The sequence below is a fragment of the Alexandromys fortis genome, unplaced genomic scaffold, assembly GCF_014885135.2.
Source record: "Alexandromys fortis isolate MF-2015 unplaced genomic scaffold, M_Fortis_MF-2015_v1.1 scaffold_28, whole genome shotgun sequence".
NCBI lineage: Eukaryota > Metazoa > Chordata > Mammalia > Rodentia > Cricetidae > Alexandromys > Alexandromys fortis.
In genome coordinates this window covers 11,858,760-11,877,873 of record NW_026067901.1, presented here as the reverse complement: position 1 = coordinate 11,877,873, position 19,114 = coordinate 11,858,760, and the positions used below count along the sequence as shown (strand labels likewise).

General features: G+C 48.1%; 1 protein-coding gene across 1 annotated transcript in view; it reads left to right on the top strand.

Moving 5' to 3' along the window:
- Positions 1 to 707: 707 nt before the first annotated feature.
- The window catches only part of Tbc1d22a (TBC1 domain family member 22A), a 279,341-nt gene continuing 260,934 nt past the window's right edge, over positions 708 to 19,114 (top strand). The window contains exons 1-3 of the mRNA XM_050129184.1: positions 708 to 905; positions 17,974 to 18,030; positions 18,752 to 19,086. Coding sequence (XP_049985141.1) covers positions 844 to 905; positions 17,974 to 18,030; positions 18,752 to 19,086 — 454 coding nt within the window. The 5' untranslated portion in view covers positions 708 to 843. The remainder of the gene's footprint in view (positions 906 to 17,973; positions 18,031 to 18,751; positions 19,087 to 19,114) is intronic.

Below are 19,114 nucleotides of genomic sequence, written 5' to 3'. Positions count from 1 at the left end.
TCAGCCTTGGTTCTAAGATCATAGAAATTAAACACCAATCACATAAGTACTTTCAAGCTGTCTGGTAGCTATGTTCCACAGCAAAAAGAAACATAAAAGCAAATATAAAAATATTTTTTCTGCGGAACCCAATATATATAAATTATCATTCAATAGGAAATTAGAAAATTAATATTTCCATGCTAAGCTTTTGGATATTGGATGTATCTCACAATTAAAGCATACTTTACTTCGGACTTAGTTTGAGGGGCACGAGCACTGGCAAGATGACTGATTCCTCATGCCTTCGTGCCTATTCGTTCTTCAGCTGAATCCGGGCGGATATGCCCCATCGCCTCTGACGTGCTCCGGTGGTAGTTGCTTCCTTCAATTCACCGTGTCGGTGTTTACTGACCTCGGGTCAATGCTAGTCGGCTGCGAGCAAACAAAGGCAGACTCGGACGCCAGACTCACGCGGTTCCCAAGTTCAGGGCCGGCCGCTCGCCCTCAGGGTCGGAGGCCGGGGTCCGGCGACCTCAGCCCTTGCCGCAAAGCCGGATAGCTCCCAGCGCAACAACCAGAGCACACGCAAATCGAAGGCTCCGCTAGCATGACTGCACAACTTCCACGCACTTCCCAGCGTCGCTTTTTCACGGCATCAATGAGCGCAGCAGCCGCGACGAAGGCGGGACTTCCGGAAGCGCCGAGTCACAACTTCCGGACGGAGGCGGAAGCGCCTCTCGGGTCTACGCTCGGGAGTCTTGGTATCGCCGTGGGGCCACCGGGGCACCGGAGAGGGCTTCCGGGGGTGCACCGACAGCGCTCGGGTGTCAGGGTTGCGAATCTGAGGGATGAGGAGGGACCATGGCCAGCGACGGGGCCAGGAAGCAGTTCTGGAAGCGCAGCAACAGCAAGGTCCCGGGCAGGTGGGTGTGACGGGGAGGGCCGGGTCAGGGTCAGGGGTCAGAGGTCAGATGGCTGTGTTGTCCTGTTGGACTGCTGGTGGAGTAGGGGTCTGAGGAGGGAAACCTGGGCTCCGAGGAAACTGGGGCGATGTGAGGGGCTCGGGGGATGGGGTCGGCAGTGGGGGCGTGGGGTCTGGGAGGTGACAGTGGCCGCACCTAGGAGCGAGGAGGACGAGGAACTGACCCCAAGTGTCTCCAGAGCCTGATAGGTTCTCTTCTGCAAAACTCTTTGGCTCCCTGGGGAAGGTGGAAGGAACTGACGCGGGTCATGCCCTGGAGAGTTTGGTGGAGTCAGGAAACTGGCCGGGGAGAGGCAGCGTCTGCCGGGGATGCTGGTCTCTGCAGGGTGTTTGGTGATTTTGACCACTTGATTGGCTTTCTTGTCTCTGGTGGGCTGATGCTTTTGCTTTGAGCGAGGAAGCCCCTTGTGAATTTGTCTGTTCCTACCTTCTGGCTCTAGACTCCAATCTTCTGACACAGCAGGAAACAGGTACCTGGGTGCAGTCTGGAAGCTATGGAGCTCCAAAGTCCTTCTGCGATTGCTCATGGCCTGACGCCTCTCCAGGTCTTAGGGAATGAAGATACAGTGCATAGAAAACACCTAAGCTCAAGTCAGCCACCGACTAGACCGTGTTTCAGACAAGCGCATCTCAAGATTTCAAACGTAGTTTATTTTGTTCCCAAACCAAAGCCTGAGATACCGGAACTTAAGATTCTGACGTTAGCCATCCTTTCAGCCCTTACGATTTTGACATTGAAGTAACTTAAATAGAGCCATTCAGTAGCAAAGAAAATGGGCTGTGCTCCTGCAAGTCACAAGAGATGCCATTGTGTGAGTGTTAAAATTGTAAACTTTGACATTCATTGCATTTAGCCATAAAATGTACTTTCAGAGTGGTTGGGAGGTAGCCGGAGTTATTGATTGAAGGGCCACAGTGATCGGGAGAAGGAGTAAGTCCTGAGAAGTGCCCAGATACTGTATTTTTTTTTTTACCGTACCAGGACCAGGCTCGAACAGTTAAGAACTGTTATACAAACCGATGTCTCATAGTTTGAGACAAGTGGAAGATACTGGGATAATAGTGAGGAGGAGGATCTACTGTCACAGGGACAAACTTGAAGAGCCTAGTGTCTTGTATAAAAAGAGTCACATGGCAGTATGACTTTTGCCTTTACATCTTGAGGCTTTGGTTCTCCTTAAGTGTGAACTAATTCACACTTAACTGAGAGTCAACTGAGATATAAAAACAATGGAGTTACTGTGTGGAGTTATAGAAGCCAATGAGCTTTTCCATCAAAGATGTGTGTGTGCGCGCGTATGTGTGTGCGTGTGTGAGTGTGTGTGTGTGTGTGTGTGTGTGTTTGTATGTGTTTTGAGATAGGGTCTCTTTCGTACTACAGGCTGGCCTTGAGCTTCTTACTCTCCTGTTTGTCAGTATCCTGGTATACACGTCACTACAGCTGGCATGGTAGTTTGTCATTGTACTGTGTTAAATAGTGTTGTCCCTTATACTTGTACAGATGGAACTATGACTGTGACCTTGCTTGGAAGTAAGGGTCTTTGTAGATGTCGCTGAGCTAAGATGAGGTCATACTTCCATTGGGTATCCCTGATTCAGTCTCTGGTTCCAGTAAGAAGGTGGAACTTTAGATACAGAGAGAGACAGAAATAAGGAAGATGACCCTGCCAAGGCGAAAGCAGAGATTGGAGTGAGGTATTTACAAGTCAAAGCCAGGGAAGGCTGGCAACCAGCAGAAGCTAGAAGTGGAAGGAAACAGCCCTCACTGATTGCATAGTCTGCTGACACCTTGGTTTAACGACCCAAAAGAGAACGCATTTCTGCTTCTTTAAGCTCCTATCTTTATGGTTGTTTGTTATAGGAAACTAATACAATCCCAGTCTTTTCAGTGTGACCCCACATTACCAAAGACAGATTTCTTTCCACTTGGCTTTCTTGCCAAGCTGCATCATATCAGGTACTTTTTAAATTTTTTAGAAGATTTATTTATGTTTTATATATATAGTGTTCTGCCTGCATGTATGCCTGCATAACGGAAGAGGGTATCAGATCTCATTACAGATGGTTGTGAGCCATCATTTGGTTGCTGGGAATTGAACTCAGGGCCTCTGGAAGAGCAGCCAGTGCTCTTAACCTCTGAGCCACTTCTCCAGCCTCCTATCATGTACTTTTTTTCTTTCTTTTTGTTTTTTTTCGAGACAGAGTTTCTCTGTGGCTTTGGTGCCTGTCCTGGAACTAGCTCTTGTAGACCAGGCTGGCCTCAAATTCACAAGGATCTGCCTGCCTCTGCCTCACGAGTGCTGGGATTAAAAGTGTGCACCACCACCACCCGGCAGTATCATATACTTTTGAGATGAACTCCCATGTCACAGAATTGATTGGGAATCTTGTGACTTGTTAGAGGCTGCTGCTGAGGACAGGGCAGGGGAGAGGCTGGACTCTGCAGAGAACGTGTGCAGCCTCTGTGTTGTCCTGTAGCTCTCCCTCGTGGCAGTGTTCCTGTTTTGGGTGACAGCCTGAAAGTCTCCCAGAAGGAGAATGTGCAGAGGTGTGCCCCATTTCTTCTTAAATGCCCACACTCTGGGTTTTCACCTGCGTCGTGCAATGCTGGCAGAGAGCTAGGCCAGGCTCCCAGGGTGTCGCCTGCTCTTTCAGTGGACCTTGCGTTTATTGTCTGCCACCAGGGAAGCCCTGAGGAGAAGCCCGAGGAGACACAGAATCTTACCTCAGAGTTCCAGACAGTGAAGGGAGCTCTGCAGAGCAGAACCTCTGTCAGTTCCTTGCTAGTGCAGATGTTGGATGGGGTTCCAGCAAGGCCTTGGTGCTCCACCAGTATTTTGTCTGCCAGGGATTTGTCATTTGCAAAACTTGGCTTTGTCCTCTAGGTAACACTCACCAAGGCAGGTTGGGTTTAAAACCCCTTGGATGCTTCTGTAGAAATGCGTGTCACGCACAGGTGTTTCCTTGTGCTGTCTCTCACCTTTCTAACCTGGCCACTGCTCCGCTGTATAGCTCCATCTCCTGCTCATTCTCTTTATGTGCCCCTAGCAGTGCTTGATGAGTTTCGACTTCAGGGCCTTCCACATCCCGTGTGGTACTAGCTTTCCATTTTCATGCTCATGTAGCTGACTGGAATGTTCCTTCCCTCCTTTTACTCTCCACATTGCATCTGCAGCCTGCTTCCTTAATGCCTTGCTGGTTTCTCTGCGGTTGGGACTCAGGCATCTTTTCACATACTGGCTTCTTCACTACTTCACTAGGCCACAGCTCTGCCTGTTTAGGAAGTAACCCCCCCCCCTTTCATTGTTAAAGACTGAGGAATAGTGGCTGATCCCAGCTGTCTCTCACATTAGCCTGGAGTGAGAACAAGATTTGGCCAAGAGAGCTGCTTGAGAGATGGTCTTCCTGTAAGAGCTTCTGATATTTGTACTTCCTGGTCTTTGGATGTGTGTTTGAGTGAGTCTTTTTTAGAATTTCCTTTTCTGGATGTGCTCACATACAGAAAGACTATACTTTCTACCAGAATGCTAGGGAGCTGACTGGGTTTTAACATCTCTTCCTGTGATCTGTGTGTTAGTCTCCAATGTATGCCGTTCCTGGAGCTATTTATTTCTGTATCTGTAGTGGGAGGGGGCTACATTGATCAGGTGGCCATGGGAGCCAAGGGAAAATTTGCTTGATCTGTGTCTTAGTTAGGGTTTCTATTGCTACAGCAAAACACTATGACCGAAATGCAAGTTGGGGAGGAAAGAAGTTTACACTTCTATATCACTGTTCATCATCGAAGGAAGTCAGGAATTCAAACAGGGTAGGATCCTGCAGGCACAAGCTGATGTAGAGGCCATGGAAGGGTGCTGCTTACTGGCTTGCTCACTATGGCTTGCTCAGCCTGCTTATAGAACCTAGTATCAACAGCCCTGGGTGTCACCACTCACAACGGGCTGGGCCCTGCCCCTTTAATCACTAATTTAGAAAATGCCCTACAGCCAGGCGGCGGTGGCGCACGCCTTTAATCCCAGCACTCGGGAGGCAGAGGCAGGCAGATCTCTGAGAGTTCGAGACCAGCCTGGTCTACAAGAGCTAGTTCCAGGATAGGCTCCAAAACCACAGAGAAACCCTGTCTTGAAAACAAAAAAAAAAAAAAAAAAAAAGAAAAAAAAGAAAATGCCCTACAAACTGGACTTGGTGACACATTCCTTTAATCCCAGCTGTGAGTTCAAGGACAGCCTGGCGTACTAACGGAGTTCCTGGACAGCCAGGGCTGTCACAGAGAAACCCAGCTTTGAAAAACAAACAAACAAACATGCCCTACAGCCAAATCTTATAGAGGCATTTTCTTTTTTCTTTTTTTCTTTTTTTTTGGTTTTTCGAGACAGGGTTTCTCTGTGGTTTTGGAGCCACATTAACTTTAAATGCCAAGAAAAAACCCCACACATTGGGTTTGAGAACAGAGGCAGTCTTTCAGTGTGGAGCTGGGGCTTAATGTTTTAGCATGGTTCTGCTTGACTCTGAGCCTTGTTCACAGTAGGGAATTCATGTTGCTGGGGTAGGTGAGGGATGGTATTTGGAAGCGCAGTGTTGGCAAGAAACTATGACGAGGTCCTACATTCTTGGGGTCAGGCCGGGGCAGAGGTGCAGCCTCAGTTCTGGGCCGGAGAGCTTTCAGCCCCTACTGTTGGAACCTTTAGGAGTGTGAGCAAATGAACTGCTCAATAGACCTGTTTCAGGCCCAGCTGAAGTGGGAGGAGAGCTGGGGATAATGAGGCCATTCAGATGTGTATGAGCACCTTTGACATGCCAGAGACCGAGTGCTGGACCGGCAGGTACAGCCCATGGAGACAGTGGGAGAAGGGCCCGGGCACGTGTGAATATGCATGCTGACTGAAGTTCTGTGAAGGTCATAACTTGGGCTTGTTGGCAGAATTCCAGCATCCTACAAGGGGAAATGATCACATCCCTTCTGAGGACATTCTGTCTAACTTGGGACCTGGAAGTGGTGAAGGAGTCAGGCTGCCCCTGTGAGGTGCAGGGTGGGCTGCAGGGGACACCAGTGTCTGGCAAGGGATCAGAGTAGCTCAAGCATTCCAAGCTGTAAAAGCATTTGAGGCATTTGAAGCCGTGGAGAAGATCTGGGTTTGAATACAGAGTCTTGAGAATATTGAAGGATGTTAAGCAGGGCATGGTGGTCAATAGTACTGCTCAGCCTTGCAGAGTGGGTAAGAGGAAGCAGGCAGGAAGTGAGGACAAGAGTAGAGGCTGTTGGAGATTATTGGACAGGGTCAAGGCTCTGAAAGATAGAACTTGCACATTCACTGATGGCCTGGATGTTGGGTAGGCAAGATCAACAATATGTGGCTTAGTGCATGATCCCAAAGGTCTGTGTCCCCATCTCTAGAACCTGTGACTCAGCCGTGTTACCAGACAAGGGGATTCAACATGGTCAATCAGTTGGCCTTGACTGCGGGTTAGTTCTGGCCTATGTGGTGGGCCCAGTGTAACCATGTGAACTCTTAAAGATGCTTGGAGAAAATCAGCCTAAGTGAAACTTGGTTCACAGCTGTTGGCCTTGCACAGGGAGGATGGGGCCAGATGCCAAGGAATGTGGTGTGGTCTTGAGGAGCCTGGAGCACTGTTCTGCTGAGAATGGAAATGTTGGTCCTCTGAATTCTGACCATAGCTAGAATGAGCAGGAAATGGTTTTCACCTTGAGCTTCCAGTATAGAATGCTGCTGGCCCGCTTCTAGACTGTAGTCTGCTGACACCCAGGGCCACGTTCTGACTCCTATTCTCTGTATGGAGCATGCTGAGGATATCTGTGGGGAGGAACTTCAGGTGTCCCCCACACCTCCCTCTGCAGAGTCCTGCTCTTGACTGTGGGCTGGATTATTCTGGTCAGCCTTCAAAGTTGCTGGTTAGCCGCTGCAGAATGCTTTTATTCCCAGGTGCTAGAAGCGAGCAGCACGATGCCTGCCGTGTGTGCTGCGAGTCTGGCCCTGGCGTTAAACAGGTCCCGACTCCCTTGTCCTTGTGTCCCTGTGTTTTTAGAGATCTGTCTTCTGACTTGTGGCTTTGAAATGCTATGTACCCGGTTGGCCCCCACTCTCCTGTTTCTCAGAATCTGGGAAACCCTGGAGTTTGCATCCCTTTGGGGAAGCCATGGAGAGCTCATAGGGACTGTGTTCAGGGGAGCGGGTTTCTCTCGATGTCCCTGTTGATATGTGGAGCGTTGTTTGTGTGACTGGGGGTTGTGGAAGCACTAGCAGGTGGTTCTACTGTGTATGTAATTTTTTTCCTACCCCTCAGTAAGAACTTCATCTTGCCATGTCAAATGTCTCATTTCATCAGCAACATTTTGAAAATAATTGTGAGTCATATTTTCCCTTGCATAGTTAATATAGCAAATTGATACTGGAATTAATTTTAAATGAAGACAAAAATTAAAAAAAAATCCCTTGTGCTAGGGTGTTGCTCACAGGTAGAAGAACGTTTGCCTGGCTTGGCACATGTGAGGCCCCTGGCCTCTCTCCACCATTCGCAGCAACAAAAGCCTGGTAATGTTTTGATTTGGTGTTATTTGATTATTTGATTTTTATGTAGTTTATAAACCACAAGGACAGCACATGGATTCTCAGCTCCCTGCTGTGTCCAGGGAAAAAGAGGGGTGTGGCAGAATGAGGACAGCCAGACTTGTTCTGCTCTCTTCCCCAGATCTCCGTGCTGCAGCAGGACAAATCCGGGCCAGAGGATGATCTTCCTCTTCCTGCAGCCTAGTTCCCTGTCCCCGTCCCCCCTCACCCCCAGCAATCCTTCACTTCTTAGTACCTGCCATGAGCAGGCCATTCTGTGACGGGGTCCGGCATCAGGGACCAAGCTTTCTGCCAGCTTTAAGGGGGCTGCAAGGACTGCACACAAAAGTGGATGTGGGAAATATCTCTTAACCTCAGGAGCAGCAGTGGTTGACCATGTCCTTCTTCTAGTGTAGAATCTAGGGATAAATCCCTAAAGTTCATTCTTAGAGCGTGCCCATGCTATGCCTGTGCCCAGTGCTGGTGGCAGGGCTTGTGGGATTGTTTACTGAGTGCTTATCTTGGTCCAGTCCTCATAGTGGTTGATGGGGGAGGGGTCTGTGGTTTTCCCCTTTACAGTTGAAGCCAACTAAACAAAGCCAAGTCACTTGCTCAGAACTGTTTGGTTTGAACTGGGGGAGTCTCTGCTCTGAGCCCGACTGTCATCTCTTCTCATCCCCACCTCATCCCCTAGCTGTGCATCTCTAGGAGAGCTGACTCACCCCAGCCCACTGGAACTGGTGCTCCCAGGGGTAGCTTGGACTCCCACCAGCTTCTCAGAGCCTTCCGGGTGTGCTGGGCTCTTCAGAGCCCAGGAAGCACTGAGCCCCTGAGCTGCCAGGCTGCTTTTGACTGTGTTTCTGGGGTTGCCAAATTAGGCAAGCAGCTTCTTCCAGGCTCATCCTGGTGTTCATGTTACAGCTAACAGGCAGAGATGTCACAGGGTCCAAGAGAATGGAACCACTGTCCTTCCCATTCCTGTGGCTTGTGCTAGGGACTTCTGCTGTGAGTAAGTACCCCAGCCTTTCTGTTCTCCCTTTCTGAAGTGCTGTTTCCTCTTTTCTTGGGACTGTGTGGACGTCTCCCCTGCCCCATCCCTCCTAGCCCTGAATGTCACAACAGGGCACAGCTGTGGATTCTCTCATGTGCTGTGCATCAGGGCTGAGGATGATGATGGGACTGGAGAGACAGTGCGGCTGAGCCTGGCCTTGCAGTGAGTCCCTCACATATGCTGCGGTGTGGAAGCCGAGCCCTGGCCCCAGGCTGCTGGTCCTCTGTGAGCCGGCTGGACCCTTATGGGTATGCACATTCAACTAGAGCCCTTCTCTACCTCCTGGAAGCATTGGTTCTGTCCACAGCCCCTCCTGGATGTACTTGCCTATTCTAGGATTCACCCTCTGCCATGAACCTCAGCCATGATGTATGCACAGGACTTGCCCATCATGCCTTGAGCTGCTACCTTTCTCTGCATTCACACTGTGCCTGCCTAAGCCCAGCTGTGCACTAGGCAGACTCAGTGACAGAGGTCCAGAAGCTGTGTGTCTGCTTGTTGCCTTATATATGTTGCAGTGCTGGTGTGAAGAGGCATCTTTCTTTGAACATTTCTACTTCAGGGCCATACGAATGATGTTGATCCCTGTCATCTGAATAGAGATGAGCTCTCACAGGGTGTTGAGGGGTGCTGACTGTGGACATATGATGTGCAAGTAGAAAGGCACCAGATCCTGGATAAGGGCAAGTGCTTTGGTGGCATCAGGGACAGCTGCCTTTACCAGTCAGGGGAGCTGTCTTCTTGTTGGAACCTGTGATTTTGTCACTGAATTCCTCCTTCACTGTGCTATGTTCTAATGGATTGTCCACCTTGTGAAAGCGACCAAATGACAGGGATGTCACTTGTTTCTTGCCCCCTTTGGTACTAGCATTGGGTGCTGCTAGTATGTGGTATTTGATGAACGATTTCAATGAGCTGGTCCATGCAGAGCAGACGGTGTTTATGGTGCCCCTCAAGTGAAGGCCAAGCTGGGGAACTTGGTACTTGGTGTTTTCTTTCCTGACTAGTTAAGACTGCTTTGTCCAAAGCCCTTTGGCGTGCACCTCAGGACCTTTCTTTCTTTTCAGTGTCTCCAGACTGTCTTGTCCCACCCCAGGTCCCTAGAGGTACCTCTTATTCTTGGACTATATTATCACTTCCTACCCATCCTTGCTCTCTCATTTCTCCTCCTCAAGCTGAACCCCCATCTCAAGACAGGGTTTCTCTGTGTAGTTCTGACAGTCTTGGAATTTGCTCTGTAGAGCAGACCGGTCTCTAACTCAGAGACCCACTTGCCTCTGCCTCCCGAATGCTGGATTAAAAGTGTTATATTTGTCTGTCTGTCTTGTCTATCCATCCATCCATCCATCCATCCATCCATCCATCCATCCATCCATCCATCCGTGTAACAGCCTTGGCTGTCTTGGAACTTTCTTTGTAGACCAGGCTGGTCTCAAGTTTACAGAGATTCACCTGCCTCTGCCTCCTGAGTGCTGGGATTAAAGGGGTGCGCCACTACTGCCTCATTTTTTTTTTCCTTTTTTTGAGCTGGCATTTTAATGGAGTTCTCCTGTGCTGAAAAAGAGAAACTTTATCCATCCCGCTAGAGGCTGTGAGGCATCTGCTTCAGGGTATAGTTCCTTGGGCATCTCTTCCGCTGCCCTTCCCTGGCTCACCCTGGCCCTCTGTCTGATTTGCCCTGCTTCCATCGGAGAGCTATGCTGTGGAACAGGGTAGCCACTGTGGCCTCGGTGATACACTTCACTTGCTCTTCCGTCCTGGGAGAGCCCTTCTTGCCTGCTTTGTTCTGGGATCATCAAGCTATATACAGGATGGACAATGGAGCATGACTAATGGCCCCTCAGTGCATTCTGGTAACTAAAGAGTGTGTTTTAAGTTTCTTTTTCTGCTTTGCGGAGGGGTTGTGTGTGGATATAAAGTTTCTGTTCTTTTCATGTGAAGTACCCTGATTTTTTTTTTTTTTTTTGGCTTGTGGCAACAGCATCGTAGCTCATTTCTCCTTCCATTGTTTTAGCGATAACTTTTGCATACAATACAGTCCACCCATCTAAAATGTCCAGCATGTAAGCAAGTTGTGTGTGGTGCTTTTGTGCATGCAGGACAAAGTCTGGGAAGCTGAGCTCCTTCCACCTGGTAGGTTCTGTGATTCAAGCTCAGGTCTACTTCTGTGGTAAACATTCTCCTTACTCAAGGAGCCATCTAGGCGCCCAGACATTCAGGATTTTAGAATGCATACTCAGAATTATCTAATATGACCACAACTAATTTTAGAATACTTTCATTGCAGAAAGAGAAACCATATCTCATTATGCCTTACTTTCCACCCCATTCCCTGGACACCAGTAAGGCACACCGTAAGGCACCAGTAAGGCGACCCTCTAGACATTTTACATGCTGTAATCATACAGCGCTTTTTGTTTGTTTGAGACAGGCCCTCACCGTGTATCCCAGACTGTGTTTGACCTGCCACTCTCCTGCCTCAGCCTCTTGAGTCCTGTTTGACCTCCTTTTCGCTTTGCATATTTTTAGGCTTGTCTATGCTACAGCATGGGACAGTTGAGGTGTTCCTCCATTTACAGTGGGGTCACATCCTGGCACCTACTCTGTTGTAAGCTGAGAGTGCACATAGCACTGCAGCCTGCCAGACCTAGTCTCGGGGTGTAGTGCACTGTGCAGCATCACAGTTTCCAGGAACTGTGGCTCACTGCTGCTGCCCAGTATTGAGAAAAAGTATGGTATCACACACATATTGTGGGCCCAGGAAAGACCACAAATGTATGTAAGCTGAGTGGTGATGGCACACGCTTTTAATCTCAGCACTCAGGAGGCAGAGGCAGAATCTCTGTGAGTTTGAGGCCAGCCTGGTCTATGAGAGCTAGTTCCAGGACAAGCTCCAAAGACTACAGAGAAACCCTGTCTTGAAAAACCAAAAAAGAGTTGTATTTTCTGTTGAGTATGTATTACTTTTACACCGTTGTGAAATGTGGAAATTGTGTTGAGCCATCATAAGTTGGGGACCATTTATAAGTTCTTCACTCTCTGCCCGAGACAGGGTCTGGCTGTGTAGCACAGGATGACCTTGAACTAGATCCCCCTACTTTAGCTTCCTGAGTGCTTGGATTCCAGGTACGCAGCAATACTTGGTTTCATTGTTTTATGATTTAATACTCCCTCATGTGAACAAGCCACTGTCATTCCCTGTTCACCAGGTGATAGACTTTGGATCCTTTCTACTTGCTGACTGCTTGTCATGCTGGGCTTTCTTTTCTCCAGCTCTTTGTGACCTGCATCCCCGAGAACTCTGAGCTTTGACCCTTCTGGCTCAGTGAGTCAGTCCCTTAGAGAGTCTGTCTCTTGTGACTCTAGAGTCTCGTTCATTAGAAGACGAGTTAGAGACAGAAAAGAACTGCACAGATTACTATAGCACACAGTGCACATGAGTCTCCTCCAGCCCAAGGAGCATCACACACTGTGGTGGTTGCTGGGTTCTCTCCTTGCATGCAGTTCCTTCTCCCTGTTTCTAGACAGCCACTCTTCTGAGTTAGCCTTCATTCTCAGACATGCCGTACCGACTGCTTTTATGTCAGCTTGACAAAAGCCAGAGGCATTTTGAGAGAGGGAACTTCAATCGAGAAAATTTCCCCAAGCCTGTGGTGCATTTTCTTGATTGATGATTGATGTGGGAGGGCCCAGCTTACTGTGGGTGGTGCCACCCCTGGGGTGCAAGAAGAAAGAAGGCTAAGCAAGCCGTGGGGAACAAACCAATAAGCAGTGTGCCTCCATGGCCTCTGCATCAGTTCCTGTCTCCAGGTTCCTGCCCTGTTTGATTTCCTGCCCTCACTGCCCTCAGAGATGGACTGTTACTTGGAAGCAAAAGATGAAATAAATAATTTTCTCCCCAAGTTACTTTTGGTGTTGTTGTTTATCACAGCAATAGAAAAGTAGCTGAGACACACGTGGTAGGAATCTTTACAGTCATGTCCACATGCAGAAATGCCAGTGTTTTGAATAAACACAGTTGCTGTTGATCAATAATTGATCTCCTTTTGTTCACTGTGGTTAGTTTCTGCGTCTGTCTGTGGTGGCTGGTACCTAATATGTGTATACACGCACATACTTTGCTTTCTGTGTATTTGTACCTTAGTTGATAATGAGCATCTTGGAGACAGAGCCTGGAGCACTTCTGGGCAAGTGCTTTATCACTGACTCAGCATCTGGTTGTATGTGTGCTGGGGGTGTGGCTCAGTGGTAGAGTGCTGACACAGCACACAGGAAACCCTAACTCCGATGCCCAACTCTGCTAAAAGTTTTTGCTTTTCTTTTTAGTATCACAAGCCTTGCCCGGCTTCTTTCCTTACATATTTTCACAGCGTTTTCTGTGTCTCTGTGCCAGGATGTTACTACATCTCTCACGTATCCTTTTCATGATGAGTCCCCAGTGTCCTGGGTTAGTGCAGAGTTTTAAAAGATGTGTAATTTATTCAAAAGCACATTTATGTACTTTCTTGGGGAGTGGTTGGGGCCATCCCGCACATGCACCTCTGCAGCACATCCCCAGCCATGAATGTTCTTTACAGAAGGGCTTCCTTATCTGAGGTAAGAATGCATGTCACTTGCCACTGCTCTTCAGTGGTTTTGGTGAAGTCTCTTTTTCTTTTTTAGCAATGCTAGACCAAATAAATGCAATTTTAATAAGGTAAAAATGAGGCTCCTTTAAGTCTGAGCTTGAACTTTGTTGGAACATTTTCTACTCAATAGACAAGTGGTTTGCCCATGAAGAATTAATGAGTTTCCCGCTCTGCTGGGAGGGAAAGGCCTGAAGTCTTTGATAATGCTGTAGAGACTTTTATGAAAATGACATGCAAATAGTGCCCCGCAGGCCAAGCTGTCTACTGTTTGGAATATGAATATATTGGGGGGGGTAAGAAGAAGCATGTGGATGTTGGCATCAAGATAGATTGGCAGTGGTGACAGGTGCTCCGTGTGGGTCACGTTCTGTGTACACACACAGGGCTACTACCACTGTGGCTGCCTTGGCCACAGTGTTGCTTTGCTTCTGTTTGGATGCCAGGTTTCATACTGGCAAGCACACACTGCCACTGCTGCAAGCTCTCACCCTGTGTAAATTCTCATGTCAGTTCCCAGGATGGGGAACTAAAGTCTGGAGAGTTGACTCGCCTCAAGCTTTGCCAGCCTTACCAGCCAGTAAGTGTTGGTTCTGGAAGTGGAACCTGGGACTGTTTGACTCTTCATCCTGAGGGCTCTGCAGCAGTCTTAGGACACTTCTTTAGTTAAGGTTTTAGGGAAGGACACCCCAAGTTGTATGTGATCTCAATTGCTATGTATCTCTTTTCTCCCTTGACATACAACACATACCTGATTCTCCAGGGGTCTGTAGTCAGAAATTCAGGTAGTGCACAGGGCTGTGGGGACTCAATTCTTGTTCCAGGATATTCTGGGAGGACTTGAAGATTGGGACTGAAATAAAGCTCTTCACTTTCTTGTCTTACTGTGATCAGTGGCTGCTAAAGGTTGCCAGTTGTGATGGGTCAGTTGAGGTGGGTATTCATGGGCACTTCTTGTAACTAGTTTGGTTTCCGTGTATTGTCTGGAGTTGAAGGGAGTCAGGTGGAAGCTGTGGTGTATTAGTCAAGGTTCAGCAAGAATGTTAGTTCTCCCCTTTCATACTCTGTGTGCCTGCGGTCACCCCTTTCAAATTCATGTAACTGGACTTACCCACTAGAAGTGCAAGTCTCCCTCCATTGTTCTCCACTTTTCCACTGAGGCCAAGGTCTGTCAATCATCCAGAACTGGATGGTGTGGTACCACTGGTCCTGCTAGCCAGCCTGCTCTGGGTTTCCTCTGTCTCTGCCTCCTGAGGTTGGAATTACAGGTGAGCTGTCATGTTCTGCTATTTAACTAGGTCCTGGGGTCCAAACTCCTGTCCTTTTCTTGCTTGCATGGCAAGCACTTTAGCCATAAGCCATCTCTTTAGCCCCATCTGTCAGGAAATTTCTTCCTGCCACTATTTTAGGTGAGACACCTTTTCAAGGGAAAACCAAGACCGGATTTAATGTGAGCCCATGCTGTGTTCCCACAGGAATTATTATCACAGGGTATTGTAACATTAGGCTGCTCGCTTGGATTGGCACAGTGTAAGGACCCTAACACTTGGACTAAATGATATTATACCTATTGTTGCCTCTCTTCTGTCTGGTAATATAGTTGCTATCCAAAAAGTGTTTGTTAAATTCCACTAACATTTTTAGGTTACAAAAACACTTGATATAATTAAGACATTGTGCTCTGGGCCTACAAGGCTGAAAACAGAAGATTGCCATATTTTAGCTTGTCTTAAAGCTGTCCTTAAGCCAGTGAGGAGAAGTTATACAATATAAACAGTGGTGTTGGGCAGATTGCTTTTTACACGTTTTCTGCTCAAGTGTGTAAGGAGAAAGCGACGGCTGTACTGGAAAGGGTAATATACTCCCAGGTTCTAGATGAGGACATCTTTGGTAGATTGCTATTTTGGCCATACTGCATGAAAGAAAAAAATTCTCATTTTGCAGATCAGTAAGAGGGTGAACTCTTGTTAGCAGATGGACACAGGATATGAAGAGTTTACATAAAGAAAAGGCACCCGTCAACAATATCTGAGGCACGAAGCCAGCGTGGAGATTGCTTCCCTTCTGTCCAGTTAGTGGTGTCTGGCCATCTGCCAGGCCTTGCTGGGGGCAAGGGAACTACTTGACTGTCCTTTGGCAGTGTGACCAGCCTCTTTAAGTGCGTGCCTTATGTCCAGGGCATTCCCACTGCAAGAATTTGTCCTCCGGAGGTTATCAAGTGGTGTGTAGGCATTCCTCTCCAGAGGTGTTATTGCTGTCCTTGGGACCACAAACAGTTTTAAATCAGTCTGTGTTTCGCAGTCAGCCTTGGGTAAACTCATTCTGTTGTAGCCATATGGCAGCACAGTGTGAAATTAGAAGTGATACTGTCCAGGGAGGTGGCACAGGCCAGAGATGAGGTAATCGGTGCTCATTCTATTCCTGTGGCGTTTAAAGCGTTTACTGTTGAAATAATTAAGATTTACAGGCAGTTGCAGAGGGATGTGTAGGGAAGTCTGCACACTCTTAACCTCATAGTAGGCTTTTAAATTTGCATATGCGACTTCTAGTCTCTGCATATCAAGTCACACATCTGAAGGTAATAAATGATTTAAGTAAACTGAAGAAAGCGAAGAAGTCATAATACGGGGAAATACTTCACAGCCTATTTCAGAATCAGGAAGGTAGGATTTAATTTTTAAAAAGATTTATTTTTATTATTATTTTAAATAATCTTATTACATTTTATTAACTTTTTTTTTTTTGTGTGTATGTGCCATAGCATGCAGGTAGAATCAGAGGTCAGCTTGTAGGAATTTTCCTCCCACTGTGTGGGTCCTGGGGATTGAACTCAGTTCGTCATGATTAGGGGCAAGTAGTTTTATCCACTGATGTGTTTTAGTGATACTAATTTTCTTTTTTTTAACTTTTAATTATGTTTATGTGTGTGAATATGTAGGGATGTGTGCGTAGGAGTGCAGGTGCCCATGGAGGCCAGAAAAAGGCATCTGGTTCTTTGGGGATGGAGATATAGGTAGCTTTAAGATGCTTGATGTGGATGCTTAGAATTGAACTTGGGTCCTCTGCAAGAATTGTAGATGATGTAGATGATCCATCTCTCCTACCCTAGGATTTAATATAAAAATGTTTTCTAAGCTTTTTCTTATAGTAAATGGGAATCAGCACAGAGACCAAGATCAGCATTGGGCAATGTGCAGAGAGTGAGTGGGTGACTTTGGAGCATGCCGTCCTAAATGGGATGTCCTTATCAAGCCCCTCCCCTCAAGGCTCAGGGACCTACGAGGAGGAGGTAGAAGGATTGTGAGAGCCAGAGGAGACAGCCTTTTCCAGACACAGCCGGACTGATCTGCACCTGCACTCCCAGACACTGAGACAGCACTGAGACAAGGGCAGGTGGACCTAACCAAGAAACTGCTGCTGCTGCTGCTGCTGCTGCTGCTGCTGCTGCTGATGCCTGCTAGGGAAGGGACAGTCTGCCTTCTCCAGTGGAGGCTGGCTGGGTGTATCAACCACACTCCAGGGCAGGCCCTGTGCTCAGGAGCATTTGGCCCACACAAAATGGACTCCATCTTTTTTTGTGTACTTTTTGTTTTGGTTTGGTATTTTTTTGTCTTATTGTTTTGATTTTTCTTGTTCTTTGAGAGGGAGGTGGCAAGGAACTGGGGGAGGGGAAGAATATGATCAAAGTATATTGTATGAAAAAGGTTAAAAAATAAAAACATCTTTTAACTCACGTTAAAAATACTACATTTATTTTCATGCATATGTCAGAGCTTAATAGAGATCGGAGAACAACTTTGGGTCTCAGTTTGCTCCTCTCACCATGTAGATGATTAAACCCAGGGATTGAACCCAGGTTGTCCGGCTTGGCAGAAGGTGCTGTTACCAGCTGAGCCCTGTGTGGTCTCAGAATTTCATTAAAACACAAAACAAAACATGTATGTGTTTATCAGAATTGGTCTTCATGTTTCTCTTTGTGCACTTCTTTCTTCACCAGGGTCTTGTGTCAAAACCCCAGAGTGTCATGTCTGCCTTGGGACTGTACCAGTTGGGATGTCAGATGACAGTGGCTGGGATTAATAGGGCTTTGTTTACTTCCTGTACCCCGCAGTAAAAGGAGGTGGTTAGCTTGGAGCCCTTGCTCACTGCAGCCATCACAGACCTGCTCTTCATCGCCCCCTGTACCAGTTTTCAGAGGTGCCTTCATTCTCATAAGAGAGATACTGGCCAGGCCTCACCTCACCCCTGTTCTGGGACATGTCTGAATGGGAGAAGCTGAGGTCCAAGGGTGCTGGCTGAGCTTGTCTGGTTTTGTTGGAAGAGTTACAGCCTTCATTTCTTTCTAAATCGCTTACACAACTTTTGTTTATAGTTGGGTAATCAGACAGAGCAGCGCCTGGTAGAAATTCCCAGTGACGTTCCCTTGTGAGGTCAGGTTCTGCTTGTAACATTTGCCAGCAGTTGCTCAGGGACCCTGGTGTTGGCAGGGGTCTGAGAGAACTCCTGGAGAGCCATGCTTCCTGATCTCAGAAAGGGCCTGAATGTCTGGCCTTTTGGTGGGGGTGTGGCCTGTGTGGCGCCATTCCTCATTGGATTGGCCCTTAGCCTGGGTGTAGTTGTGTGGCTAGATATGTAGTTGCTGGTAGAATGTGGCTTCTCTTGCGCTTGTGGCCTAGGAATTGGTGCCTTCCTTGATTCAGTCAGTGTTAGGCTCTCAGTAGAGCTGGGGGAAAGAAAAGCTAATTTTTTGTTTCCCTGTTTTCCTAGCATCCAGCATGTGTATGGAGCCCAGCACCCACCCTTTGACCCACTGTTACACGGCACGTAAGTGGCAGTCAGTGTCTTGCTTCTGCCAACTCATTGGAGTTTCTGAGGGAGGGGAAGTGTTCTGTCAGTCAGCAGATGGCTCATTCACTTGCTTTGTGAGGAATTGCTGTCTGTGCATCGTTTACCCTGTAGCTGGGTGGTGGGATATGGGGGCTGCGGGTCGTAGTACCTTGTAGAGGGTAGAGAGCTGGCGCTCCTGGCTTGAGGGCAGCGTGCCTCCAGACTGTCCTCACAGCTCATGTGAATTCTCCCTCTGTGCTGTACTCTCTCTGTCCTGGGCTTGGCTGTTCCAACTCTTGGGCTCGGTGCAGTGCTATACGTGTCTGTCATATTTCCTCCCTTATACTGGGGCTGCTGGGATGTGTAGTCACGCTTGGAGGGAACTCCTTGAAATCATCTCTGTGTATATGCAAAGGCCCTGTTCTCTGCAGGGTCCTCTTTCCCTGGCCCCCTCTGCTGCTGCTCTGGAGCCGGGCTGAGATGGAGGGAGAGGGAGAATGCGCTCTCTAGCTTTGGCACATTGCTCTGTACTTCTGTGCTGTTTACTGCTCTCTCCTGAAATGTCCCCCTGCCCATCGCGCAGCCTGCGCAGTGCCAAGTCCTCTTTTGATGCCTGCACAGTGCGCTTTTCTTGGCACCCTCATCTAGACGAATTGTACTCTTACTGGGGATTCTTTTTTGGCTGAATGTGCACAGTAAAGATGCATTTGCTTTGTAGCTTGCTCAAGTCCACGCCCAAGGTGCCCACCACCCCAGTGAAGGCCAAGAAGGTCAGCACCTTCCAGGAGTTTGAGAGCAATACCAGTGACGCTTGGGATGCGGGCGAAGATGATGATGAGCTCCTGGCTATGGCAACGGAGAGCCTGAACTCTGAGGTGGTCATGGAGACCGCTCACCGTGTCCTGCGCAACCACAGCCAGAGGCAGAGCCAGCCCTCACAGAAGGAGATGCCAGAGCCGGAGCCTCAGCCCATAGCAGAGCCTCCTGTAGCTCCGAGTGGTGACCTCCGCCTGGTGAAGTCTGTCAGTGAGAGCCACACTCCTTGTCCTTCAGGTAGAGATGAAGGGATAGTAGAGCCAAG